At 38.2% G+C, this 27,895-nt stretch overlaps 1 protein-coding gene across 1 annotated transcript; it reads left to right on the forward strand.

The window, feature by feature from the left end:
* The first annotated feature begins 55 nt into the window (after positions 1 to 55).
* Positions 56 to 27,895, forward strand: LOC106930523 (SH3 domain containing GRB2 like, endophilin B2). Its single transcript, XM_015008127.2, has 11 exons — positions 56 to 232; positions 682 to 823; positions 5,396 to 5,524; positions 8,400 to 8,533; positions 10,964 to 11,056; positions 14,138 to 14,200; positions 16,507 to 16,530; positions 16,726 to 16,815; positions 18,284 to 18,384; positions 21,263 to 21,464; positions 25,187 to 27,895. Exons 1-11 carry the CDS (start codon positions 170 to 172, stop codon positions 25,292 to 25,294), a joined length of 1,149 nt encoding a protein of 382 aa, XP_014863613.1. The 5' UTR covers positions 56 to 169; the 3' UTR covers positions 25,295 to 27,895.

Below are 27,895 nucleotides of genomic sequence, written 5' to 3' on the forward strand. Positions count from 1 at the left end.
ATTTAGTAAACCAGCCAGTAAAAAAAAAGCCTTTTGACGTAATGAGAAGCTACGCGTAAGACGGTCACGTGATTTATTTTTTGGCTAGTGCCATATTTTTTGTAGCTACTGCTGTAAGAAGCTGCCTCTAAAGCAAAGCCAGTAGCTTGCAGCTTCGCCTACTAACGCCATGGATTTCAACGTGAAGAAGTTAGCCAGCGGTGCGGGGCTGTTTTTCACGCGAGCCGTCCAGGTATTTAAACGCTGCGGCGGCTTGGCTCGTTCTTCCTTTCACTTTGCCTACCAGCTGTTACGTTTCAGGACGTCTGACTCTGCAGTTCATCTTCAAAACACACCTCTTTATCACAACTAGCAGGACATGTTCTCAATACTCAGGTTTTAGCTTTGGTATATTCAGTCGTAGGCCGACGAAGCAGAGCTATACAAAGTCACGGTCGGTAATTTTAGCCAAACCATTACTAATTAACGAAGAGTGTCTTTATTCACTTTGTCATTTACTCATTTGGCAGCAACAGTAGGGTAAAAATGATAAATATGAGCACAAGCAGGTTGAGACCATGATAGTAAGGGATGTTATTATGGTAATTATTAATGAAACTTTGAGCCTAAGTTATTTATTAGCATGTGGAGATGACATTGGTTGACTTGTAACAGGGTGTTTGTGGTTGTTTGCTGTTTCAGTATACTGAGGAGAAGCTGGGCCAAGCAGAAAGGACAGAGTTGGATGCTCACTTTGAGAACCTAATGAGCCGCGCTGACTGCACCAAACACTGGACAGAGAAGATCTACAGACAGACTGAGTACCTGCTGCAGCCCAACCCAAGTATGATTACTATGTGGTAATGTATCATTACAGAAGGAAGTACTTACCTGAGCTCATAGTGTTTTCGAGCAGGACCACTGTCATGTCTAGGAATGTCTGCAGTATTACATCGGGTGGCACAGTGACAGTTTTGGGGTTGTTGCCTTTTTGGTTAGTCAGAAATAAGGGTCTTGGTTTCCTTCTGAAAGTTATTGTCAGTTTGTAAAAATGATTTAAGCTGCATACTGTTGTAACCTCAGTATCTATATTTTTCAGTTTTATGCCATAATAAAATTCATCAGGTGCTTATCAAGTTCAAAATTACCTCAAGCTAATCTCAAGTGTACAAAAACATACTGCAGAGTCTAAACTAATTTATTAAACTAAAAGTAACAGAAATGTTGGGAAACTGTGTGTGGGAAAGAAAGTACACCCCTGCTGTATTCTTCTTAAATGCCAAAGTTTTTAAGAAGGAAAGTAACTCTTAATTAACTGATAATTAGCAAGTATGTCTGCCTATATCAGGCAGGAGTTTTGGCAGTTTGGTGGTCTGAACCATGCAGGTTCATGTCAGCAAAAGGGCCAATGAAGAAAAGGCATCAGCAGATACCCTAATGAAGCAACTGTTGCTGCACTTCAATCTGGGGTGAGTTATAAGGCCATTCCCAACCAATTTGTGGAAAGCATGCTAAATGTTGGAGTTGATGACAGAACATAGAAAAGGACCAAACCAACATAACATATTTGGAGAGGTTGCTAATACAGAAGCATGAGTTAGGTTTGCAGCTTAGTAAAATGCAAAATCTTTTGAGCAGTGTTCTTAGAACACATGAGACCAAAGTTGTGCACTGTGCTGTGTTTGTTGAAAAACCAAAGGTAGTGAATCAGCAAAAGCAGTTCTTGCCAGCTGTCTAGCATGGTGGTGGAGGAATGATGATGTGCACTTGTCTGGCAGCCACTGAACCTGAGCAGCTTCCCATCATTTAGCTGTCAGTGAATGCCTCTGAACAGTACTCCATTAAATGCAAGAACAGCTGTTTTACTATTGAATCTGGGCTGAAATTGGATTGTGCGACAAGTCAATGATCCCAAGCACAACAGCAACCTGCAGTAGAGTGGATATGAAAGCTGGGTAAGTCCAGCCCATAACCTGACTGAAATGCTCTGGGTGGGACCCAAAACATTTATCTGTTAACATATAATATTGGTAATTCTTTAAGGTTTCTAAAAAACTGGCAAATGTTCAGGATTTTTGTAGTTAAAAATAGTTTTTGCTTCCCATAAAAAACACACTGTTTTATAGTCACATGACGGGAAATTGAAGGGAAATTGTTCATTAAAGAGAATTCTGTAAGCCTCTACAAACAATGTCTTGTAAGATAGTGGACCAGCCTTGATCCACAACAATATGACAAACCAATAGTCATCCAGAAAACAACTGCCTAAAGTGACTGCTGCTGATGGTGGCGCTACATGCCATTGAATCCTAAGGTTTACTTTGTTCTCCCATACTATTTTCTATTTTGTCTTGATCTTTATTTAATAAATGTTCATGCTTTGCAGTATTTTTTTACACTTGATGTTAGATTTTCACGATATTGGAATCTGTCTGATTACAAACTTACAATTGAAAGAAAATTTACTATTTTCCCCTCTTGGCTATAGTTGATAATGTTGATCAGGCTGTGTAGGACAGAGAACTCTAACTTGTCATTTTTTTGACTCTTCATGCCACAGTTGATCATACTGGTGAGTATTCTGCCTTCCAATCCCCCTGTAGTGCTCTGCTGTGGAAACCTTTCATGCTTTGCATCATTAGCATAAAGGAGTAATCAACAGGAACAAAAATGCTCACATTTTTGTGTTGTTGAGATCAAATACAGATTTTTCACTTTGCGATTAGGAACATCAGAGTGACTGTTGACCACTGAAGAGCTATCTCAGAACAAAGGCTGCTGTTTCACACAGTTAATCAGACAAAATGTTTCCTTGGGATCTTTTTCACTAAACCGATCTCATTGCTAGAGCTGACTGAGCACCGGGCTTCTTCTTCAAACCTGCTGTAATACAGACTGCTACAGGATATTCTTCCTGCCCACAGCCATCACCACCTGCAACAACTTTTTGAAGAATCTTGAATAATTCCAGTTACATTTAATTTCCCTTTGGGATCAATAAAGCATTTTTTAGTTGAATTTGATCAATTTTCAGAATAATGTAAATCACTCTTTAGTAGATTTTTAGATTGTAATTTAAATGTTAAATGATAGAGATAATGTTCATAAATATTAATAGATTAAAAGATTACTGTTAAATGTTTGTAGTGTAGTTTTCCTAAGCCATAAACATGAAAGAAATGTTTTATAGAAAGAAACGAGACTTTCAAACTCTTTGAACTATTTTGAGTTCTTTTCATTGGGTAATACCAGCATCTGCTAACAGTTTTCCTTGTGGAGTCTGTTTGGTGTTGGAAATCTGACAGTTTAATAAAGGACCTGTTTTATTGTCCTACTTATTTGTCTACAGAAAGATATTACACAAACAAACATGAACACCAATTTAATAGACTAATTTCAACCTGTTTTCTGCGCTAAATAATTAAGAATATATAGACACGTTGCATGTTATTGTTTACATCCAAATACGTTGGAGGGTAAAAAGAATCTTCTTTTACATGCCATCTGTAGCCGTGCTTCTGTTGTAGAACAGTTCTTTTGACAAAATGAAACCTGGAGATGTAAGGGGTTTTAATTTAGTGCGGTGCGCCACAGCAATGGGAAAAATAATGTAGGAAAACCGTTGAACGACTCAAAACCGCTTGTATTCTTTTTTTTATCGCTGTCTGTCAGCTATTCTACACAGTTGCGATTACTGACTGACAACATCAATAATATATCAGGATTCAACACCAAAGAACACTAAACATTTCTTACACAAAAAGCAGAACATTCAGTCCGTCACTGTATCATGTTTTCAGGCTCCATGTTTATCTTATGATTATTAATAAGTGATTGTCTGAAGACAGCGGTGGCAGATCAGCTAATTTAAACCTGTGCTCTACTGATGATCTGTCAGAGATGGTGTGCGGGTGTTGCCTTTTTTTTTTTTTTTTTATAAACTTAACCAAAACGCATCAAATTCTGCAGTAAATTTTAAGGTTGTCAAAGTCAAGCTGGGATTATTGACTTCCCTCTACCTTGATATTTTTCAATTAGTAGCAAAGAACTGCGTCCCTTTTTCTATTATATATTACGCATATATTTAAGATTTACCATTTTCTGTTGACAACTTGACAGCTAAACCCAATGGTGGTCCTTGTTGATGAACTTAACATTTGGATTTTAGGGTATTCTTCAAGATGCCATCGATTCTGTTTCATTTGAATTTTACTAAATTTGGTAAAATCTACATCCTTATTAAATTTAAAATGTTAGGGTTAGGGTGTTTAGCATATTTACTTAGGGCTTGGCAATAAATTAATAGTAATACAGATTGTGATAGACATATGATCAATACGTACAATAGACTGTTCAATAATTTCCCTGAACTTTGATCCAGAACTGCACAGCATTCTGGGAGATGTAGGCAGAGGAAAGACTTCAACTGCACAAGCTAGATTGTTATCAATAGTTTGGCTGTATATCAGACATTTAAAACAAAGAAATTATCAATAATTCTTATTATCAAATAACATGAAACATTAATATCATGATACGTTTATCATCCACATCGTCCAGCCCTACATTGACTAATTCTTATCTAATGCAGAAATTATGACATTGATTTTGCAACTAGTAAAAGCAGTGGAACGAAGCAGTGCAGTGCAGAGAATTTTGTTCTTTTACCTGAAGTGACAAGAACAAATTTCAGCCAGAAAAAAGGTTCTGCCCAGATGATGTGGCAATAACCAGCTACAACAACTCCCAGCCTGGGCTGAGGCCTGAGAGAGAGAACAGTGTCTGTGTTCAGGGTTAAAACAGAGGGCAGGATTTTAGCTTTCTAAGAAACATTGCCTCCATGTCCACATTCACTATGGCTTTCCATGTGCTCCTCACTTCATTTTGCTTAACCTAATGCAGTTCTAATTTCTGGTGGTTTCATTGAGCTCATTGTAACAGACAATATTTTTGATTTTACATGTATCTGTACCAATCTGTCTTAGTCAGTTATAACAAATCAGAACTGCAGTTTCCTTTTCAATATGTGATTATTTTATAGTTTAATGCCTGCTGAGAGAACAATATGTGGAACCGAACAGGTGATCACTGATGTATTTTGTTTGTTAATTTAACCGACTGATTACAAAAAAAAACCAATGTATCAAACAAAGTTACTAATACATTAGTAATAGTAAATTATCTCTAAATTTGTTCTGCTAAAACCACTCTGACAGATTATGTGCCACACACAGAAACAAGTTCATTTCAGAATAGAGTTGGTTTAAAGTGTTGCTGGAGTTTTCGCCTCACCATGCACCTTGAAAGTGGGTGAAGTTGTGCCAGAAGTCTTTGGATCTCAGTTTGTAATGAATAGAAATGATTGTAAAGAATAACCTGTCTGCTTCATAAATTAAACTCAGGATTTACCCTGCAGGTGCCAGAATTGAGGAGTTTCTCTATGAAAAGCTGGACATGAAAGCACCCTCCAGGGTTACCAATGCAGAACTGCTGGGTCAGCATATGGAAGATGCTGCGAAGGAGTTTGGGCCTGGTACACCGTACGGTGAGTGTATTAGCTCTGAAGGCTCTGATGGTTAAATTGGAACATGCTACCAGTGGTTTCTTGAACTCTGGTCCTCTGGCTTTTAGCTGTGTCCCTGCTTTAACACACCCGACTGAATAGGAAATGAGTAGGTCACTAAAAGATCCTCCACACAATTTGTCAGTCCTGAGCTGTTGGATGATGCTGTAGTTTTGTAGCTTGAGTGAAGACAAAAGCATGTTCCTGGAGGTGGTTAAAACCACAGACAGGAACGGTAACACTTTATTTGAAGGGCTGTGCATTAGAGTAACATGAAGGAGGCTTAATAATGTTTGACTGTTGTCATGTCACTTGGTAAATTAACACACTTCTAATGCAAAGTTGATACTTTTAATGACATTTTAATGCAACTTTACTTGAAAAATGTAATTATTTACCAAGTAAATTAAAGTTTATGTTTTTAATGCACATTTAACACAATTTCTATTTTATTAATGTCATTATTTACCGAATGACACTTCATGACTCCTCCATGTTTATGACAGGTGCTGTCAGTCTTATTCACACTGCTTCAGTTAAATTGTTAACAAAGGAGCTTTTCAGCACACAGAGTACTGTGGAAGAAAACTCTTCTTTTGTTGCAATATTTAAATTGAAATTAATGAAACGTAACATTGACATAAAATATCAATGCTAACAAAATATTATCATTAGCGTTATTGAATATTTCACTCATCCAGGGTGACAGAAGATCGAGGCTTTCTGAAGCTCTTGCTTCAAACTTGCTCTAGGATATTTTTCAGTATAAAATATTTTTTTCTGTTGCCTGTTCAATGGATGTCCTTCCTCTCTACATGTTGCTTGCACTGTTTTCCACTACAGGCTGTAAATAGTTTTTTCCATCTGTGTAAGTCTGAGGATCAATAGAGCTTTAAATGAGGTTAGCTGCTCTCTGCATTCTGCTGCAGCATCAGTAGTCATGTAGCTGTCACTAGGGAAAGCTATTGCTCCAAAATTCAATAAGTGAGTCTGATTTATGCATGAGTGGTGCAACCCTAGTACTTCAGCATCTCGTTGTCTTTTAAAAAGATGGACTGAAAATTCAGATTAGCTCAAACTCTGACTGATGCCACAGTTTTTCTAGGTTCTATTAATTTCTTAGAAAGTAGAAATAAATCCTCCACTTTTCACTCAAAAATATCCTGTCTTTAAGACCAGAAATCAAACTATGCCAACACGATGGTTTTAGTTGTTGGTATATCCTGCTTTATTGTGCTTAAAGCTACAGTATGTAACTTCTATAAAAAACATCTTTTTTATGTATTTGTTAAAATAGTCACCATCTTATGACAGTATGTTGGGAGACTGGTAATTTGTGAAACAATGGATCTCCTCTACATCCTGTCTGAGCGACTTGTTGGCTTCTGAAGAAGTGCACCGCTCCCGACCAAGAACAACCAATCAGAGCCAGGTCTTATGTGGTTTTACGATTTGTTTAATGAATAAACCTTTGCAGTTCAAACATTTCTTGTTTCCTCAAACTTTAGTCAAACAACACTAACCTAAAGCCAACATCAGGATAAGCTGTTTCTCATTGGAAGAGATGAACTGGCAATTTTTTCTTATGGAATGTGGGTTATGTCTAATTGTGATGCACACACTAATTAACCACTGATTAAAATTTACCAATGGGTATAAGTCAAAGGGGAGGGGAGGTCGAGGGAATAAGAATTCTCAAAAAGGATTTTTCATTCATTAATTGATGAAAACTAAAAAATGAAGATATATGTACATTTATATTTAGTCTCTGGATTTATTAGCAAACAGCACATTGTTTAGACTTTGTTCAGAGCTCAGTAAAAATCCAATAAAGGGAAAAAGGAAAATCAATATTGGCCAGTAAAAGCCTCATCAGCACATTTTTGATGATGACTTTTGGCCTTCACTTGCCCCATCTTCTTAAATATGTCAGTTTCTATTTAAGGGCTCTTTAGGGGTCATTATGGATCTGCTGCAGGAATAGAGTTCTGTCAAGTTGTGCTGTCATTGTTGTTTTTGTTGTTTTAAGTAAATAATCTTTTGCACAATGGTGACACCTACTGGAGCAACTCCATTCCTACATTTAGCATCTTCATAGGAGTACCTAGTCCAAGAGTGGTGAACCAGTTCAGCATTAAGAGCCAAATTAATTAATCACTGTAAAGAGGAATGCAGCAATTTCAAGATTAGCTTTGTACCACATTTCTAAAATGTTTTTGTATCTTAGTGGGACTCCTAATGGTGGTTAGTTTTTACAACTGTCTTTGGGTTTGGTTTGTACTCTGTTCAACTGTTTCACATGTTTAGACTTAGCTTGTTAAAGTGTTGTAAAAACTCATTCACAGGCATACAGCAAACTTTTGAGCTTTGTCTGACAAACTGTCATGTGTGGAAGTGTCTCATGCAGGACATTTTTGAAACATGTTGGACAATTTACTCAGATTTGTATCTATTTGAGGGTACTGTGTTGATCGCTTACATTCTGATATTTAATCTATACTTTAAACATTATTTTGGTGTAACACCCCAAGATCATCACTGGCCTCTTTAAAAGCTTCCTGGATTCCCCCCTGCTCAGGGGTGAATTTAATGTAACGAAACATTTAACATAAATATTAATATTCAAGACGGGTTTGGCGCACAATAATACATATTAATAATTTAAACTCTCAGAGAAGTCTTTGTTTCTTTCTGATTTTTCTCACTTATGTTTTTTCTGCGGTTGAAAAATTGCTCCATATCTCAAATCCATGAACCACAAAGTGCACCAACATGAAATAATGCAGCCAATAGAAATACAGATACCTGTTGAGAAAAGCTTGTGACGATTTGTGACAATTCTTTGGTCTTGTTGCAGGGAGCACTTTGCTGAAGGTTGGGGACTGTGAGAGGAGACTGGGAGCAGCAGAGAGAGAGTTCATTCAGACCTCAGCCATCAGCTTTCTCAATCCACTCAGGAACTTCCTGGAAGGAGACTGGCGAACCATCTCAGTGAGTGTGGAACATTGAGAAGTGGAACACTTTAAGTGTTTGGATGATTTCTCAATTTTACATTTCGATACCCACTTTGATAACAGGTTCATTAGAGGAAAAGTAGTCAACCATGAGAAAAAAGAGTCAACTCATATATGACTTTAGGAAGTGTGTGTCCCATTACCTCTGATATAAAACTAATACAGCACTTCAGAAAAAGCACTTCATACATTCCAGTGAGGACAGAGTTATTACTCCCTCATGCAATTGCAGGGTTTCCCCCAGAAAACTTGCCAAGCCCAGTGGTCAGGGCGCCGAGGCGGTCCACCGGCAGTAGACCCTGCTTTTGAATTAAAATATGCTAAGTAGACAAGAACTGTAAAAATATTACTGGGTAATTATTTGTTAAGGGAAAATGTTGCCAGTGAAACACTATTTAAATCTAAAACTAGTCTTAAAAGCAACAAATCAAAAAATACAAGTAAAATGAATATCAATTATTTGCACTTCTGTTTAATCCAAATTAAGTCATCGGCTCCCCTGAAGCCCTTAAATGCTAATTTTTTAACACAGACCACAGATACATAAATGTAACATTTATTTATTGAGCATATCAATGCTGCTAAATTTGATTTAATGGTTTCTCCATGCATAAATTAAAAATAGTTTTAATTGTTTACCATTTAAATGTAAGATTTTAAGGAGCTCGCAAGTTTACTTTGTAAATATTTCAAGAAAAATGTTCATAGCTAGATTGTGTTGTTACAACAGCAACAATCTGATGGTATGAATTTAATCTTTGACATTGAGCTCCGTTTGTTCACAAATACAAATTAGTTAATTGAAATTATAACTGATTTAGGGCTGAAACGATTCCTCGAATGATTCGAGTACCTCGATTACTAAAATTCCTCGAGGAAAATTTACCTGCCTCGAAGCTTCGTTAATCTATGTTTTATTAGTTAGCGCACCGTGTTCCGGCCGGGACTTCATTTGCGTTGCGCGGAGCTCTCACTTCCGCCTCTGAGTTGTTGACAAAAGCTAAGTCTCAGCGGCATAAAGTCCAATCTTCAAGATTGACCCGTGGGGATTTTATTGATTGATGATAATGCCCGACTTTTTATCGTTTTTTGGGGAACCAATAAGCATCCTTAAAATGACTGGGGGAATGCCTGGAGTACGGCAGCATTTCTCCTCCGGGGCTGCTGGTTGAAAGCGAACGGCGGGAAGAGCGCTGAGGTGAGCGGATAGACTGAACAGGGCGGGCGGCTGAGTAGCTGATGCTTACCGTGTAAATGTAGCTTTACCGACGAACCGCACAATAAATTTCATATCCCGGTCTGAAGAAACGGGTGGCGGAGCGCATCGTACATGGCTGGTAGATGAGTTTCTGAGTGTGACCAGTGAAGGTGTCGTAAATATCCCGTATTGCTTCCCCCTGTGTTCGTCCCCCGGTCTAACGGTTCGTCAGTCCGCTGGTCTATTTCCTCCCCTCCACCCCATCTTACGTTCGTTCATTCGCCCTCTCCTCCCACTCCAGGCGGCATTTCCCGTATTTTCAAACCCAAAGCATGACAGGTTAGGTGGCAAGGTGAGTTTAATTAATCTTTTAAACTCACTGAAGATGAATACATAAACTAAAAGCTGGATTGTAGACATTTTTTATAAGCATATTTGTGAGCCTGCCTCTTTGTTATTAAATTCAATATAATTTCAGATTTTTCTATAACTTTTCTTCTGGTTAACTTAGAAAGTGAGCTATTATTGTTACAGGTTAGTTTTCTAAACTACAAAAAAGCAACTGTTAGGGATGCTCAAATATGAAAAATTGGACTGATATTGATATCTGATAGTAACACCGGTATTATGCCAGATTTACCAATATTTCATTTTATAATTTTTTTTATCCGATTACTCGATTAATCGTAAGAATAATCGATAGATTACTCGATTACTAAAATATTCGTTTACAACAGCCCTAAACTGATTGCTTTTTAGGTTGACCAATTAATCTACTTAATTAATCTTTTTTTATTAATGGAATTAATGAATACATTTTCTTTTTTTTTTTAAATTTATATAAATGAACTTGTTTATATTTGCATTAGTTCAGAATTTGAAGCTCAGGCACTCCTGGGTAATGAATGAAGCAACGATCCAGATTGGCCTAGTCAAAGCCTGGGCTGAAATTCAATAAATTGCTGTGGAATTACTTTAAACAGGCTGTTTATTCTTGAAAACCTTTCAAGTGACCTAATTAAAACAGTTCTGTAACTTTCCCTTAATAAATAAAATCATCATTTATAAAAACACGTTTTATATTTGTTTTACCATTTGAAAATTAAAGTGTGACAAAAAAAAAAGAAAGCACAAACAAAAGAAATTTGAACGGGTGTTGTCTTGCTGCAGTAGCTGGGTACTTAGACTCTTTGTTATGTTTTTGAACAGAGAGAGCGCCGTCTGCTGGAGAACCTTCGCCTGGACCTGGATGCCTGTAAAGCACGTGTAAAGAAGGCCAAGGCGGCCGAGGCCAAGGCAGCGGTAAGACCCGACTCACTCCCACGCCCCCTCAGCTTTCCCTTTAATCATTCCAGTAAAAGCATTGGTGTGTGTTGGTTTCAACCATTACTAATTGTCTGCATATTGACCATCTTTGCAGTGCGAGGGTGCAGTAAGTATTAAAAACTGCTTTATATGGTGCACACCTTGAGTTATTTTCTCAGTCTTACTAGCTTTAATCTGCAGTGCTACTTCTATTGGCGAAAGACAAAAAACAAAAATATTTAAAAAGTCAAGGCAGTGGACTGAAAAAATATCCACCACCTCAAGAGTCTTTTGTTGTCTCTATTGACTCTAGGACGTTAGTCTTAATGACTGACGATGTTTGGATGAATCATGCTTATTCTTTTTTTGCTTTTACCTGTGTGCCTTCTTTTGTTTGCTGTCATCTTTGTTTATTTGAATTTCTTTTTTAGAGTAGGAGTTAGTGACATAAGGCATTGCTTTGGTGCAATGCCTCAGTGAAACTGTTCTGACGGTGCAAGTTATCAAGGTAAATTGGTTGTAAAATGGCAGGAGCTTGGAGATTTCAAATTAAATCTTCAAATGAATGAACTGTTAAAAATTTGCACCTGCATAAAAATGCAAAATACCTCTAGTATTTACACATATGATCATGATTATAATTTTTTTTCCATAATCAAACAGCCCTACTTTAGATTCTGTTCAAATGCATTTTACTAAAACAAATGTATAAATTTTCTTTAAAAAAAAAATAAAGTTCTCGCTGTGAAAACTCTTATTTATTGTCATAAAAAGGTTCTGTCACTAGATGGCAGTAGAGCCATACAAACCTTTTATGTTACCAGACATTTAATAGAAAGACGAATTGGACTTGTCAACATATCAGCTCTCACCAGAGCAGATGCCTGAAGTCTAACTAGGTCACAGGTTAGAGATGCAGGACAAGTCTTGTAGAAAATATAGAATCATTGCTCTTTGTTTTCCTTCTGTTGTTTTTATTTGATGTGAAAATATTACAGATATGATAGCTAAGCACATAAACACACTTATTTGAAAAGCCTTTTTTGTTGATGTTTTACAGATTCTACGCAAGGTAGATTATCAAATAACTTCCCGTTTTTAAAAAGCACATCTAAAATGCCTTCAACAAAGTCTGAGCAGGGAGTACAAAAGTGTCAGTTATTTGTTGTTTTGTCTTGATCTTTGGATGGATGTTTTTCTTGGCTCTAACAAAATGCCTTTCCATCTGAATGAATCAGCTGCACATTCTCCATGTTCTTAAATGACTGGAAGAACAATGCTGGCAAGAGATCAAATTAAGAATAGCAGAAAACGGATGCAGAGCATGACCATCACTGCACTTTTCTGGAAAGTGAGCTTAAAACAGGAAACTGTGACTTTGTTCCTACATCATCACCACCTCTGCACCCATGCTTCTTTATGTATCACTGAGTTATTTGTAACTCAATCCTTGTCCTGTACTTGTACAAAATTAAGCAACTGACTGGCCATCCACTTACTGATTGTATATTTTGGCCACAATTACAGTCAGTTTTCCCTTTTTTGTTCTTTTACTTTTTTTGTTTGTAATTAATTTATTTTTGTAATTCATAATTGTTAATTTCTTTTATTTATTTTTTTAGTTTCTTTATTCGGAGAAATATTTTTTTTCATGTGATGATGAAACCATTGCTTGTCTGGAATGCTTGCATGTGTATGACAAAACCACAGCCTGCAGCTTCAGACTGGAGTAGTAAGGTCAGTGAGAGACTGACTCACTGGTTTCAGTAATGTGGCAGCTGTTGTTTGTATACAGTGATTGCATCACCTTTCTGCACCTTTCTTTTATAACTTCAGACACACCTAATATGAAAGTATGCTGGCTGTTGTAAATTCCCCTCTTCTCTGTTTTTCTCCCTTACGGTTAATCTGTGTAATTCCTGTGAGCTGATGTCACTTTAAAATAGCCCTGCATTCCAGGAGCTTTATATACACCTTCAGATGAAATGCAAACATAAATTTTGTCTTTAAAGATGGTTTCTGTATGCAGTATCTTGCAGAAGTCTTGCATTCAGTTATGCAACAACTACAAACTTCACTGTATCTTGTAAGGGTTTTATGTGAGTGAATAGCACACTGTAGAGCAGAATTGTAAGGTGGATGGAAAGTCATTGGTTTTCTTTTTTGAATGCATAATTGAACTCTGGTGCAGAGCAAAAAAGCAAACTCTGGTCGTCCTACAAACCTCAGGCTCTGTTTGGTTGAAGTGAACTCTGGCGTGGTTCAAATGCATATGTGAACACCAAGTGGACACCGTCGGCAGGAGAAATGGCTTGTAGTCATTGAAATCCTCCAATGGTTAAAATCTGATGCCACTCAATTTTTATTTGCATTTTGTGAAGAAGGAAGTTTTCATGTTGCTTCGTTCAGTGGTTGTTGGTGAGGAGGTGAAGAGATTGCTCAAAGGGTTTGGTTGGTTTGACACAGTGCAGTGTGAAAGCAAACTGAATATCTGAAACTGAAGCACTTGTTGCAATTTTGGTCCACAATCAAACAGAGTCCACCAGTGTTTTTATGTGTGGAAACACCCTAAGTCATAGTATGAATGCAGCTGTTCCATTTCAGTCTGGAAGAATGAGGTCTGGTTAGATTAGACCAAAACTGGACACAGTACAGTAGAACATGTTGGTGCATGCACATCTTTGCTTCAGTAGTTACCGGGAGTCTGGTCAGAGTTTGCAGGAAAATGGAAAACAAAGTGCAGAACTGGGGAAAAAAGCTGTTGGAGGATTTAAGACACCGAATACTGTGGTGGCAGTTCACCTTCCATCAGCACAACTGAACATGTGCAAGTTAAAACAGACAAAGTCCAAGGTGCTTCTTATTACATATGCTTGACTAACACTTTAAAATACATTTACAATCTAGCAATGGTTTCCTTCTGTTTCACAGTCAGACATTACTTTGTGTGTTTCTCACATAAAACAGCAATACACTATAGCATAGTTTGTTGTTGTAACCTTAATACCTTTGCAAGGCAATGTGCAGAGTGAATACACAGCAGTACAAATAATGAAATAATAATTCTTATTTGTGTAGGTGGCCCCAGATTTCCAGGAGACCAGACCTCGCAACTATGTGCTTTCTGCCAGTGCCTCTGCGGTAAGAAGACACTTCCTCCTCACCAATTTTATGAAGTTTAAATGCCACATACGACAATGACAAATCTATGCTGGATATAGGAGACGCCACTGCTTACATCTCCCAGATTCCTAAAAACACTTAAACACCTTTTCACATTAATGTAACTTGGCAGCATACAGATAAAAATTGCTCTGATCTGATTGATAAAATGATATTTAGCATCAGACGTGGCTTCAGCATTGAGAAGGGGGCGTGTCCATGCACAGAGATTAGTTCACTCTACATGCCAGACTTTTGTGTAATGTTCTCCAGCATTCTGACATTTAGGAAGTGGTCATAACATTAAGAGAAAATATGCAACAGCCCAGTTAATGTTGTACATTTACGTAGTAGGAAGCCATTCCACAGTAATCTTCTCTAATCTGATGCCTGTGTTTACGTTCACAAGAAGTACTGTGCTGGGAAACGTTGTTACCAACCTCTAATTTAAAGTAGCATGACTCATATCACAGTCTGACTGTCATAAAGTCCTGGTGTTAAACAATAAGAACGATTGTCATCAATCCGGATGGTGGAACACGGTGTACCATGGCATTGGTTGTGATTTCAAAGGAATATATTGAATAATTCAGTATGGTCCCTCTGGCCTCTTTGAGTCAGTCCTCAAAATCCTTTTTGATCTTTGTATTTTGGTGCTAAAAATGCTCTCATTTTCATATATTTGTTTTTTACACATTGAAATTCAATTTGCTGACAATTTCTCATAAAAATGTAGTAAAACAGGAATCAAAGTCTGCATTTTAGCCGGAATGAAGATCTGGCACAGAAACGTTTGTTTTAGTTTGGTAACAATGTCCTATCTAATCCATCTGTATTCCTGCTCACATCTGGCACTCTGTGTGTCCTGGCTGATCCGGTGACGGTAGACGGGCGAAGGCCCCATTTACACGGAGCCGCTCAGTCAGTTAATCCAATACATCTTTGTTGCGATACAACCACTCATTTACACGACACCAGTGACCAGACTCTCTCACCCCAGCACTTTTTCAAACCAGGTGTCTGAGTGAAACTTTTCTATATCACCCACCACAGAGGTGTGAAGTACTCCACATGCACAGAGCACATGGCTGTAGGGTTTATCCTACGCATTCACGGGCAGGTAGCAACAAAAACAATGGTGGATTGTACTGGGCTGTGTTGTGCTACTTATCCTGCTCCATTTAGCACAATTCTTGATGAGGAATACATGAGCACTTTGTTTATGAGAGACACGTTACTATTTACAATTAATCTTTATTCCGGCTAATACTCAGGGCGAAAAGCGTGTTCAATGACCTCCTTAAATTACAGCGCCATCCAGTGGCTTCTCATGTCAAGTACAGCTAACTCAAGCTGCCATCTAAACATGAAACTTTTTCCCAATTGACATCCGAAAATACTGGCAGTTCCTAAATCAGCTAACAACAGTAATTGAGTGTTTGTAAGGCTATTTTTGCTTTCTTTTGAACTCTAAGACCTCCAGCTAATATCTCTTTAACCTGAGAGGAGTCACAACAGGACAGTGAGTTGTCCTTCAGCGGACAGATTGTGTCCTGAAGGTGGTTGGAAGAAAACTGTCCTCACAAGGTTTTAGAGTGCATTCCCACCAGTAGCTATCTGTTCAGATGTGATCAGATTTGATATTAATCCCAGGTCTCAACAAGCAGTTATTTCCTTCTGGCTTGTGGTCAAAACACAGGCATAAAGCTTGTGATTGTGTAGCAGAGACTGCTTTAGCTTGTCTTGACAGTGACCAGTTTGTAATTGAGGTGACGGATGGGCTCCGTTTGTGTGGGCACTTGTTTTGTACATTGTGGAAATGAGCAGCAGTGTTTTGTCCGTTTCCTGGAGAAGCTGGCTGGGAAACTTGGCTGTCGACTTGACTGTGTGGCAAACTTTCCAGTGCTGCTTTCATTTTCCATGTTGCCCAGAACTTAACAGACTGGAATGTGCTCTGAAGCTACAACTGCTCTCATAGGTTATATGGGCAAATATTACAAAGTACTAATTCAATAAATCAGCATTGTGCTGAGAAACTGCACTGAATGCAGTATCTCATTAGTAGTTGATACAACACAGCCTATGATGTAGACGTCTATGACCCAACAAAGTCATTTTATTGCTTTTGAATAAAAGCAATAAACATCCTACCTTCCTGAATTCAAAATACTTTATTGATCCCAAAGGGAAAACAAATAATGGGAATGGGACAGAAGCTGAATTGTCTTGCTGAAACTTGTTTTTCTTTTCTTTTTTTCTTTTGACTCGGCGTATCCGTCAATCAGCTCTGGACTGAGGAAGTGGAAAAAGTAAGTACATCAGTTTGGTTGTTATATACAGTTTCATCTTGCTTTTTTTTTTTTTTTAACATACCAGGCTGAACAAGCTATGTGTTTTTTAAAGCGGTTCTAACAGGTGTGAATATATGGAGCATCAGAGTTTCAACTTGGTTTCCACATATTAGATTTGTCTAACAAATGAGCTGATTTGGTTTGATGTTTCAGGCTGAACAAGATCTCAGGCTGGCTCAGACGGAGTTCGATCGGCAGGCAGAAGTTACACGGCTGCTTTTGGAAGGCATCAGTAGTACGCATGTAGGTCAGCCACCAGATTACTGGTCCCACACACACACCCTACTTATTCTGTTTCATTCATTATAGAAAAACATTTAGGTTGAAGGGGTTTTCACGGTTGTTTTCCTAATTTATTGAATACCTGTTCAGTTTGCAGTTTGCATTTTGCATGTCTAAATGCTCTTAACACAGCCCTGAGTTCTACTGCTGTTTTTCTCACTAATTAAGCTTATTCTGGAGTACTTTTCTGACCAGACTTCTTCCTCGAAGATGATAGTGCCCCTCTTCTTTTTCTTCCAGTTTCTAATCTTAGATGTTTGCTCTGCTTGATGTTACCCTTCTCAAACAGACTAACATCTTGTCAACCACAGGATGCATCTTTCCACATGGTTGTTTAAGAAATGAGAAGCTCCTCATTGCATCAGCTAGGATTAAATAACTTAAAAAAACAACTTTAATAATTTGTGGCCTAATAGTTAAAAATATTCACTCACAGCCATGCCCCTCCTGGACTGGAAACAATTTTTTTCATTTTTATCTCCGAGTGGCCAGCTTTCTATTATTCTTATTTTGATTTGATACAGTATGGACTCCCACAATTCTGGTTTTCAGCCATTACAACTGTTTACCTATTTTTAACATATTGTGACGTACGTTTCCGAGCCTCCTTTGAACAAAACGCAAATACTAAGATGTTTGCGCTGGTTTTAACACCAGAGACCTGCTGCTGCTGTGCAGACACAGGTGTGTGTTAGAAACATGACAGCAAACCAGCAAAAGGCAAAGAGTTTTGCACAGTTTTTTGTCCCAAACCAGCAGAATAAGTTGAGTAATGTTGTTGGATGCAGATAATGTTGACTAAATGATGATTGGCTAATGCTAAGATATCACGTTAAGCTTGTTAACAAGAATAGGCTTCTATACTAATATTGTTGTTGTCCAAGTTCAAAAATGGGTAGTACTGATTACATTTACTTGAATAACCTTTTGGGAGAAAAAGTACTGATAAGAGTAGTTTTCCTGCACTTTACGTTTTTCTTTTACTTGAGCAAATTGACTTTGCATTTAATGAAATAGACTTCAGAGATTGGAAAAATTAAACTTCTGAAACATACGAGCTAATATTTATACAAATGTGAGCAATATTTTATACATGTCAACATTTTATGCATGTCACATGGTTCATTTAATACAAAATAAACCATGTTTATTATGTATTAATGAACATGGTAATTTTATTGAAAAGTTACATAAACGTCTGTGTATTTATATTAAAGTAAAAGTTTGTTTACTCTGCCCCCCACAGCCCCCAACATATGCCAATGCCACCCCAGCTAAACTCCTCTGGAGTCAGAGCTGAATCAGGGCTGGTATCTATGTGCTTAATTCAACTCAGCTTTTTCTTGGCCAGGTGGTGTATTTCACTGCTGGTGTTTAAAGCAACTAAGAATTTTTCAAGGAAGTAACTGTTGGACTGTTGTCTTGACAGGTGAACCACCTGCGCTGTCTGCATGAGTTTGTGGAGGCCCAGGCCGCTTACTATAAGCAGGGTCATCTTCATATGCTGGAGCTGCAGAAAGAGCTGGGAAGGTGAGAGAAAGTGGAAGAGCTGATCCCAAAACACAACTGTTCCCCATCACATGACCAAAGAGTTTAACTGCAATCAGCTTGTGAACTTTGTACCCAAGCTAAAAGGCACATAGTTTAGAATGTTAAAGATTAAATTCTAACTTAATCAGCTTCAATATGTTTTATGACTCCAGGTTATATTAACTGAAAATGTTGGAAGAGGCGGTGTCTGATTGTGTATTTGTGGAAATTTTGGCCATGAATTTCATGACGGGGATCATTTAACACGGCGTCCTGTGCAGCAGCTCCGTCATGCTGCGGGAGCTCAGTGCTGCTCAGCCGTACAGAAATGGACTCATCGGTTTGAATTTTGCTGCTCTCAATCTTTGCATCCTGCTTGATCTAGTTCATGTCTCTAGCTGTTTGGTTTATCATTTCTCCCTGCAACACTATAACCAACAAATAAAATATGTGTTATTGTGCTTAATAAACCACATTATTGTTGCAACAAAGAACTACAATCCTTATAAGGTCAAAAGACAGCACTGTCTCAAACAGGAGAAACAATAGCAGCAATGCAACTATCTCTGCACATCCTGCTGTTTTTGAGCGTTTTGAGGCATGTACTCAAAAGAGTATACATGCTTTCTTCAGCTCCTGTATCATTTATTATAATGCACTTTATAAACCAGGGTTCCCTCAGTCAGCTCCAACTGGTCCAGAGTGCTGCTGCTCTCCTGTTGACCAACACTTGGAGACCCAGTTACATCATGCCTGTCCTTTACTCTCTTCACTGACTCCCAGTGCATTTTTAGAGTTTGCTTTAAACTTTTAATTGTTGTTTTTCAAGCTCTTTGTGACATTTCACCTTCTTATTTAAGTGACTTCAACAAGCACATTCCCTAGTTGTATCTCTTCGGTCTGCTGATCAACATCTTCTGGAAGTCCCCAGGTCAAAGTTCAAACAGTAGGGTGATCATTCATTTGCTGCAGCTGGTCCAAAGCTGAGGAATTCATCACCTTTTGATTTGCAAACCACCAATGACCTATTTTTATGTAAAAGCTAAGCTAAAACTGCTTTTAACACATAGTCACGCTGTGGCACTTCTAATATTTTTACTGATTTTGATTATTTTTATCTGTTTTTATTCTAGTCTATTTTTATGGAACTGCACTAATATATGTGCACTACTATATGCACTAATTGAAAGCAGTTTGGTTCAGTAGTGACTGTTGTAATAAAATTAGATTGATTGTAATTCTGGTTTACTGAACATGTTCTAGTCGGTTCTAAAGCAATGGATCTAGTTATTCTGTACTACAGTACGGTGTTGTGTAGAATAATTGTGGATTTGAAAAACGTCATTTTTAAGTTGATATTCTTTCAAAAGTCCTCTAATGAACAAACCTTTTTAATATTTTGGCCCTTTAACTCTGTGTCCAGGGGAGTCCATAGATTTTGCCATGAACAATAGAATGAATGCCTCCCACTTAAAAAAACAATAGCCTACCAAATATTGCATCACAGCAGTCATTTGCAACACATCAGTTGTAGTTGTCTGATATATTGTCCATCTGCAGCATGTAGTTCTTTGTTTTATGTTCTTCAAAATAGTTTAATTTAGTATGTTATTAATTTCTTTTCCATCAGTCTCAGCATAAAAATATTCTTGGATACATCCTCGGTGAGACCGCTGATAAGGATGTGGGCTTTAGTTCCTTTTTCTTTACAAAATTATGACAAATAATTTCTACTGTTTTGTGCTTTCAGTTCTGATGAGGATGTGTGAGTATCACTCTTTTATTTTATTTTTTCTCTTTTTAACATCTTTACCTGATCCTACTTTAATGCATCTGCTCCCAAGAAGTATTGGATCACTGTTGCCTTGTGTTAGTCCCTTTGGGAATCCTTGTTTGTTTTTGCCGTCTCCTGCATCCAGTGCAGCCAGTTTTTTTTTCTCAATTACTCTGAGCTGAGAAAAAAAGGGTCACATCCATATGAAGAAGTCTGCTCATGTCAAAATGTTTTTTTTTTTCTTTTTAAAGTTGTTGAATTTATGATAATTTAACATGATTTTCAGTGTTTATCATCAAATGTGGACTGTATTTAACAGGTTAAAATAGTCACATTAGTACTGGAGGCCAGATTAATGGCACTCGGAGTAAATAACTGACATAATTGTATTTTTTTAAGGTTCCTAAGGAAAGACTCTGGACCAAAGATGACAGCTTCTCTGTTGTATGAGTTTAAAAGCAAAATGTCAGTCATCCTGGCAGTAATGTCTTTAATTCATGCTAGTAGTCTAATTAACTCATTGGATGCATCAGTCTTCAACAATAAATGTAGCTGAGCAACATCCGTATCAATATGGGAACTCTACTTAGACCTACATTAAGTGAAGCATCCTGGTCCAAACACTGCTCCCAGTGGAACACCGTAAATGTAAATGTAATCTCTAAAGCTGCACCCATTCACCAGCAGGACTGACACATTCAGTAAATCAGAATATTATTGATGATCAGTTCAACTATTAGAATAGCTTTTCTGATGAAAATATGACATTCAGGGTTAGAATATTACACCAGACCATTAAAAATATTTTTTGAAATAGAAATACGAGCTTAATGAAAAGTATGTTTAATACATTCTTAAAGGTTTTTTTCAAAAGGTACTTTTGATTAATTCCAATGTATTGATTAGAGATGTGTGTCTGTTGTGCTATCCATAAATATCTAAGTATTGCTTTCAGCAGTACATGATTTCCTCATGTTTCTACGATCCATACAGCTTTCACAGCTGGGTGTGTGAGTTCTCTGTGATTGGTTTGGTTTTTCATATTTGAGGTACATGCGTACCATGCCTCATCTCTGACCATCATGTGTGCCTCCTGCCCTTCAGGCTTCCCAATGCCTTTGCACTGAACTCTACTCACTCCGTGGCTGCTGCAGCCGGTGCATCAGAAGCCACAGAGAGCCCAGTGGAGACTGAGACGCTGAAGATTGAAGAGGTCCAGGCACCTGCTACGGGAACCCGCAAGGTCAAAGTTCTGTATGACTATGATGCTGCTGATTCGAGTGAGCTCTCCCTTCTGGCTGATGAGGTGAGGATTTCTCATCAACCTGCTGCAAATGATCTTTGATAATAATAATAGAGATAAATAGATTTTATTTATAATGCCCTTTAGATCTCAAAGGTCAAAGGTTACTACTTACTTTTGATGGAAAAGTTTATTATAGTTAGAACTATAAAGCATTTTCAAAGCAGTTCAACATGAAAAGAAAATAGAACCATGGAGTAGAATTACTGCAAGATTTTTGTATTTCTTTGAAATGTATAGCATTTTAATACAGCTTCAGATCAAAGGCCATGCAGACTCCCCACCCCCCCACAATAACCAGAACATTTTCCTTTGGTTTGTTAATTAGTTCAGTGAAATTAAAACTTGAAAATGTTGAGCAGTTTTGTTGTGACACATCATTATGGTGTGTGAAATGCTTTTTTGCTTTGCAAACTAATCACCTACTCTGATATGAAGCCCCTGCTTCACTGCTAGTCCAGGGGCCATCACAGGATGTCATTCATTTAAGCAAAGGTCATCAAAGAATGTCCAGCTATCAGTTCAGAACCTCAAGCTGAAGCAAACCTTTGCTGTTTAGCAGCAACACAATGATCTAAAGCCCAACAGCAAGTCTACCTCTGAATGACTGACTAAATGAAGATTTTAAAGTAGTGTAGCCATAATCTGAGATGCTGTGCTTTGACTTGGTTGAGTCTCCTAAACCCTTCAGTTTATCTGAGTTAAAATCAAATCTGCAAAGGAAATTCTTCACAACAACTGAACTCATTGCTAGTTATTGCTGTCAAGTAGCAAGTCACTTTTATTTATACAGGGCTTCATAGTTAACAAAAAGAGAACATGCTGTGGATTTACTCAGGTTATCTTTGATAACAGAATATGCTTGATCTGAAACATTGTTACTGTGGACAAAAATCAGCTGTATTTACTTGACTTCTATAGCAATGGCTTCTTATATAAGACCTTGAATGGAGTAGTTTTTTAACTAATGAGCAATTTCCAGTGGGGGATGAATGAAGTAGATTCTATTCTATTCTATTACAGCCAGTATCTCATTAAGATGATTTTTGATCGGACTTCAGCAGATCAAACCAGATCCATTTCATATCCTTAGTCTTTATGTGCCAGTGATGGTTTTTACGTTTGCCAATCCTTCTTTTGGCCTCAGTTTGTGTAGTTTCTATATTCATTTATGAACACATATGGAAGCTTTAGTTAAACAGCGCTATGAAAACTACTTTGTTTCTATTGAAGAACAATAGTCCACTTTCAAAGCTGATAGCAGATTGGTATTTGATAGTAGGGATATTTGTGACGAAGGAATTACAGAGTGGCTGAAACACTGAAAGGAAGCGAAAGAGACTCAAAGTGATGATAGACCTAAAGAAAACAAATGTGACACAACAACAGAGCACTACAATGTTCTGAGTAAGTCTAAGATCTACTGATTCTGATTTGGAACCAAATTCATGAAACTAAGGAGGACATGTGTTTGTGGAAAGCCCATAAAAACCGAGCAACTATCAAAACCTGACACAAAAAACTAGAGATGTGCCGATCAGGTTTTTTCTTGCCGATTCCGATTCAGATCACCCGTGAGGGCGAATCACTGATACCAATCATAAAATTATTATGTTTTTAATCATAAGCACTACTGGTTACATTATGTGGAAAAAGGAACCATGAATTCACCTGAATTTAGACAAAAACTTGTTTGTAATAACTTTTTCCAAGAAAAAAACAAAACAGGCATTGTGCAAATTGTACTGGTATTGATAATACTATCTTTAACAGACTGAAAACACATGAAGGCTCTGAAGAGGCTAAATAATGCAAAGAGTCAAAATAAAACCTCTCAACATTGCCAAAAAATTCAAGTATAAAACTTAACATTCAAAGGCAAAAACAGGATCCATTACAATAAACAATCCAGAGTTACTGAATGAAAACTTCCTGATAGCATGGTGGCTAGCTGATTACTGCTAGTTCTGAGTGGCTGTTTCTGACTGAGCAGAGGAATTATGCAGATCAGGGAGGACAGCGATTATTTTTCAGAGATTATCTGTCTCATGTTAAGACAACGAAAGTTTTAATACGTATGTAAAATTTAATTTTTTAAGTTAGATGCTGCAGCTTTAAGCAGAGGTTCGGTGTGAGAGTCACTACCAGGTGGAGCAGAAGCGAAGCTCCGTCTGTCAAATATTACTACCTGTAGCGTAGCAGCGGTTCAACAGCAAGAGCAGAACCAGCGTCTTACACCGCTAGATCAAAGACTTAAGGATGATCTAGGCTTGTTTTACAATCTCAAGTAGGCCTGTCGCCATAAACAACAAAAGCAATTAATCACATGTTAAATTAAAATGAGCTCGATAATAAAATAAATTCGACCAGAGAGACTGGATGCCTAAAGTCGTCACTCTGGTGCTTTGCTACCCTTTTCCTCTCGTTTCCTTGGTAACATCTAAGCACACAGGGAGATAAGAACGTCAGTTTTCCTCCTCTCTGGCTGGACTCAATATACGGGACACGATGGCGAAAACAGCAACAAATTGAACAATTTTCAACTTTCATAGCGTTGCTAAGCCGCGTATGCACATCTGTGTGTAAGAACTTGAAATTTTACATGCATGAATTACGTTGTTCTCTCTTCTGGGTGAGGGCAAAAAGGAAATTGCAATAATAAATGTGTAAAGACACAAATGTATGGAACAAGAATCTCCGTATTTTAAATGTATAAAATTTGTCTAATTTTTGCAATGCTCTGAAGATAAAAGGCAGCCTTAGCCACTTCCTGCCAAACCACTCCGCCAAGCTCTTTATCATGTCGCTGCATTTGATAACGTAGTGGTCAATCTTTAAGGTAAGATTTAGTTTTGCTGCTTCTAAGGTCCCATTACCATGAAGTCTGTCTTGTCAGTGTTAAGTAGCAGGGATTGATTTGATAACCAGCCCCTGAGGGGTCTATCAGCCCCTAATGGCTGATAGACAGGCCTCTAGTTTCAACAAGTCAGCACAGTTACCAGTAGTGAAAGGAAGATGTAGCTGCAGATCATCAGCATAACAGTGAAAGGTTACATTAAAGGGACACAAAAGAACACCGAGAGGATGAAAATGGAGAGAAAATAGCAGTTGGCCAAGCACAGACCTGGAGGGACCCCGTGCCTCACAGCACAGGTCGCACACAGCTCATTTTTGAAGCCAACGTTCTCAGATGTCATGGACAGATAAGATCTCAGCAGTGAGTTTCCAGTAACTCCAATAAAATGTTGACGCCTGTCCAGTAGAATACTGTGGTCCACAGTTGGTATTCCACATGTCGTTTAATGTGAACTAAGCCACCAATTCAAAGGGCTGCATTCCTCACTGCATGGTTCACCTTCAGTGACCGATACAGAATGTGCCGCAGCATGTCCTGCAAACACACTGGTGAGGAATTTAATTGGGAAGAGTTCATTGTTGTCATACTCCTGCACAGCTGAGAGAGAGTAAACGGTGAGCATAAAATCACTGAGATCAGCATGAGCCATCAGGAACAATGAATGGAATGAAAACAAAGTGTGAGTGTGTGCATCCTTTTTATTTCATCAGAGATGAGAAGTTATTTCATCACCCCACTGTGAAACTTCAGCTGCTTCTCATCTGTTCTGCCTTTGGTTGATTGGCAGCTGAGGTCCTCATCCATCTGGGTTCTTAGCTGCCTGCTCTGTATGCCTGTCCTAAAATACTCCCTGTGTTCTGTGTTTCAGCTGATTACAGTTTACACAGTGCCCGGAATGGACTCCGATTGGCTGATTGGCGAGAAAGGAAATCAGAAAGGAAAAGTGCCTGTCACATACCTGGAGCTTCTGAGTTAGAGTGCATGCATGTGCATGAGTGTGAACGGGCACAACTGAAGCTTTCACTTCAAAGGAAGTCACACTTGCACTAACAAGTAAGCTTCAGTAAACACTCCACTGTAATCCGCTGCACACACTCCTCAGAACAATGAGAGAAGGTCTGAACATATTGACACTGTTACAGCGAGAGCAGGAAACTCCCTGGCTGGGATCAGCCACATTCCTCATAGACCAGTTTTGGTGATGTCATAACAATGTTGTCATTGATATTCTTCTATTTATTGAAGTGCATGTCAGATGTTTGATCAGAGGATTTCTGATGCTAACTTATTTGTTTTTTCTGAGTGTTTCTTCATGCTTTTACAGACATTCCCACGATCTGGGAAAAACCTCCCAAAAATATAGAGTGGTGTGAAAAGTGTTTCAACTCTTCATGATTTCCTTTTTTTTTTTTTTTTTTTTTTTTTTTGCAAGTTTGTCACATTCAAAACATCAGACCACTTTAAATATTAGTCAAGTAACGTATGTAAAGACAAAATGCAATTTTTAAATGAGGATGTTTATTATTATGGGTAGGCCCGTGGCGATAAATCAATTAATTGCACGCTAAATTAAAATGAGATCCATAATAAAATGAGGGTGATAATAATCGCTCGTTTGTTTCGTCCTGTCTGTCTTTTTCTACCAAAAAGACTGCATGAATAAAGTCTTCACTCCAGTGCTTTGTTACTCTTCTCCTCTTGTTTTCTTGGTAACAGCTAAACGCACAGGGAGGTTAAAGCGTCCGTTTTCTCCTCTTGGGCTGAACTTGATACACAGGACACAATAGAAAAAACAGCTAAAAAAGTTTATAATTGTTCAACTTTCTTGTGTGGCCTTGCTTGACTGCGTGTATGAGCTAGAAATTTCACATTAACGAATTACGGCGTTCACTCCGCTGCATGAGGGCAAGTGACGGTCGCCTCACTGCACAAACTCCATAGAAATGAATGGAGAGGGAGCAGCGCTGGGTCCCATGCCCATGTGACCAGTACCTCAGTTAGGGCTCCTGGTCTCCTACCACAGAGCTGGCATGAAGCCCAGAGAGGAGGAGCGAGCAAGTCGGGGAACCGCTGGTTTGAAAGCTCAACATTACAGCTGCAGTCTGGCAGTGCTTTAGATTCAAACTGAATCACCGCGGGTAACCATTGAACCTGTGGAGCCGCTATGTTGTAAAACAGTAGCAACTAAACAATACAACCAACATAACTGCAGCTAACATGCTCCGATGCAGGTTTTGTTGCAACTGACCAAGTTATCTCAAATACTTGATAAGTTATTGCTGCTGCTGGTTTCCCAACCAGTTATTAGGTTTAGGGGGTAATCGTTCCCACAGGACAATGTCAGTTCAGATTTTTTATTTTTTTTCCACATTATAATAAACATTTTTGTTTAAAAACTGCATTTTGTGTTTACTTGTGTTGTCTTGAATATTTAAATTGGTTTGATGTTCTGAAACACTGAAGTGTGAGAAACAAAAGGCTAGGAAATCAGGGAGGAGGCAGACACTTGTTCACCCCACTGCATACTTCTGCTTTTTCTAATATGTTTGTTCTGCTTTAGTAGGTTTCATCTGAAACCTTTCATCTTTACATGAAACGGTCCTGGACTTCAGCCATGCAGTTTTCATGTCATTCATTCGGGTTTAAACCATGCTTAAAATAAGCACAGTGAATCCCTGGTGTGATTCCATACCCCCCCGCCCCCGGTTGATGTCTAGGTTTTCTAAACTACCACAGATTGCTTTACAGGAGAAATATGTCTGATTTTATTTTTCCAGAAAACACTGAAACGAGAACAGCGTTTACTTTTTAACTTTTTTTTTTTTCATCCATAACCAACTCAAACCTTCCACTGAAGCATTAATGTGCAGTGGAAAAGGGCAGATAATGATCCTCCTGGGATCTTTTCCACTCCTGACTGTTGAGAGGAAGATTTGTCTTAACTGCTGATAAAGATGAAAGTCTTAGCAATACTGCTTGCTTCATACTGTTCCACCACACTACAGATTCCCGCCTGAGGAACAGTCTGCACCCCTGTTCAGCAAATAACAAACTGCCTTACAGTGATGGAGGGCAGCTGCTCACAGAATGTGCTCTTCAAGCCACATGCAAGTGCCCCTGCCCTTCATCATACCAGTGCTTCTTCAGGTGGTTTGTCCTTTTAGTGTTTTGTTTGAACACCTTCAGGCCTGTTTGACTCGAACCTTAAAGTGTCCTCAGTCTTAGTGCTGCATGTGCTGCAAATTGCTGTAGTTGCCTGTCCTGCTGGAAGTGTGTGAGTGAATAAACAATGTGAGATTTGAACTTCTTTGCACCAAACCTCACATCCAGTCTGTATGCATGAACCTTTCTTACCTCCTAACAGCCGGTGTTATGAGTTTTAGTGAAATAAGCGGAAGGCCGTCTTCGCTCCAGACGTCAAGACAGAGGAATGTAACCACCTTGTCCTTCAAGCCTCACTTATTTTTGCTTTTTAATAAATGTGCTACTGATGTACCTTTATTTTGTTTGCATTGATTTGCCTCTTACTATCTGAATGAGCAAAAATAATTTAATAAAATGCATAATTTATTTGAAA

Source organism: Poecilia mexicana, unplaced genomic scaffold (assembly GCF_051168715.1).
Source record: "Poecilia mexicana isolate PSO_F unplaced genomic scaffold, ASM5116871v1 scaffold_9, whole genome shotgun sequence".
NCBI classification, from domain to species: domain Eukaryota; kingdom Metazoa; phylum Chordata; class Actinopteri; order Cyprinodontiformes; family Poeciliidae; genus Poecilia; species Poecilia mexicana.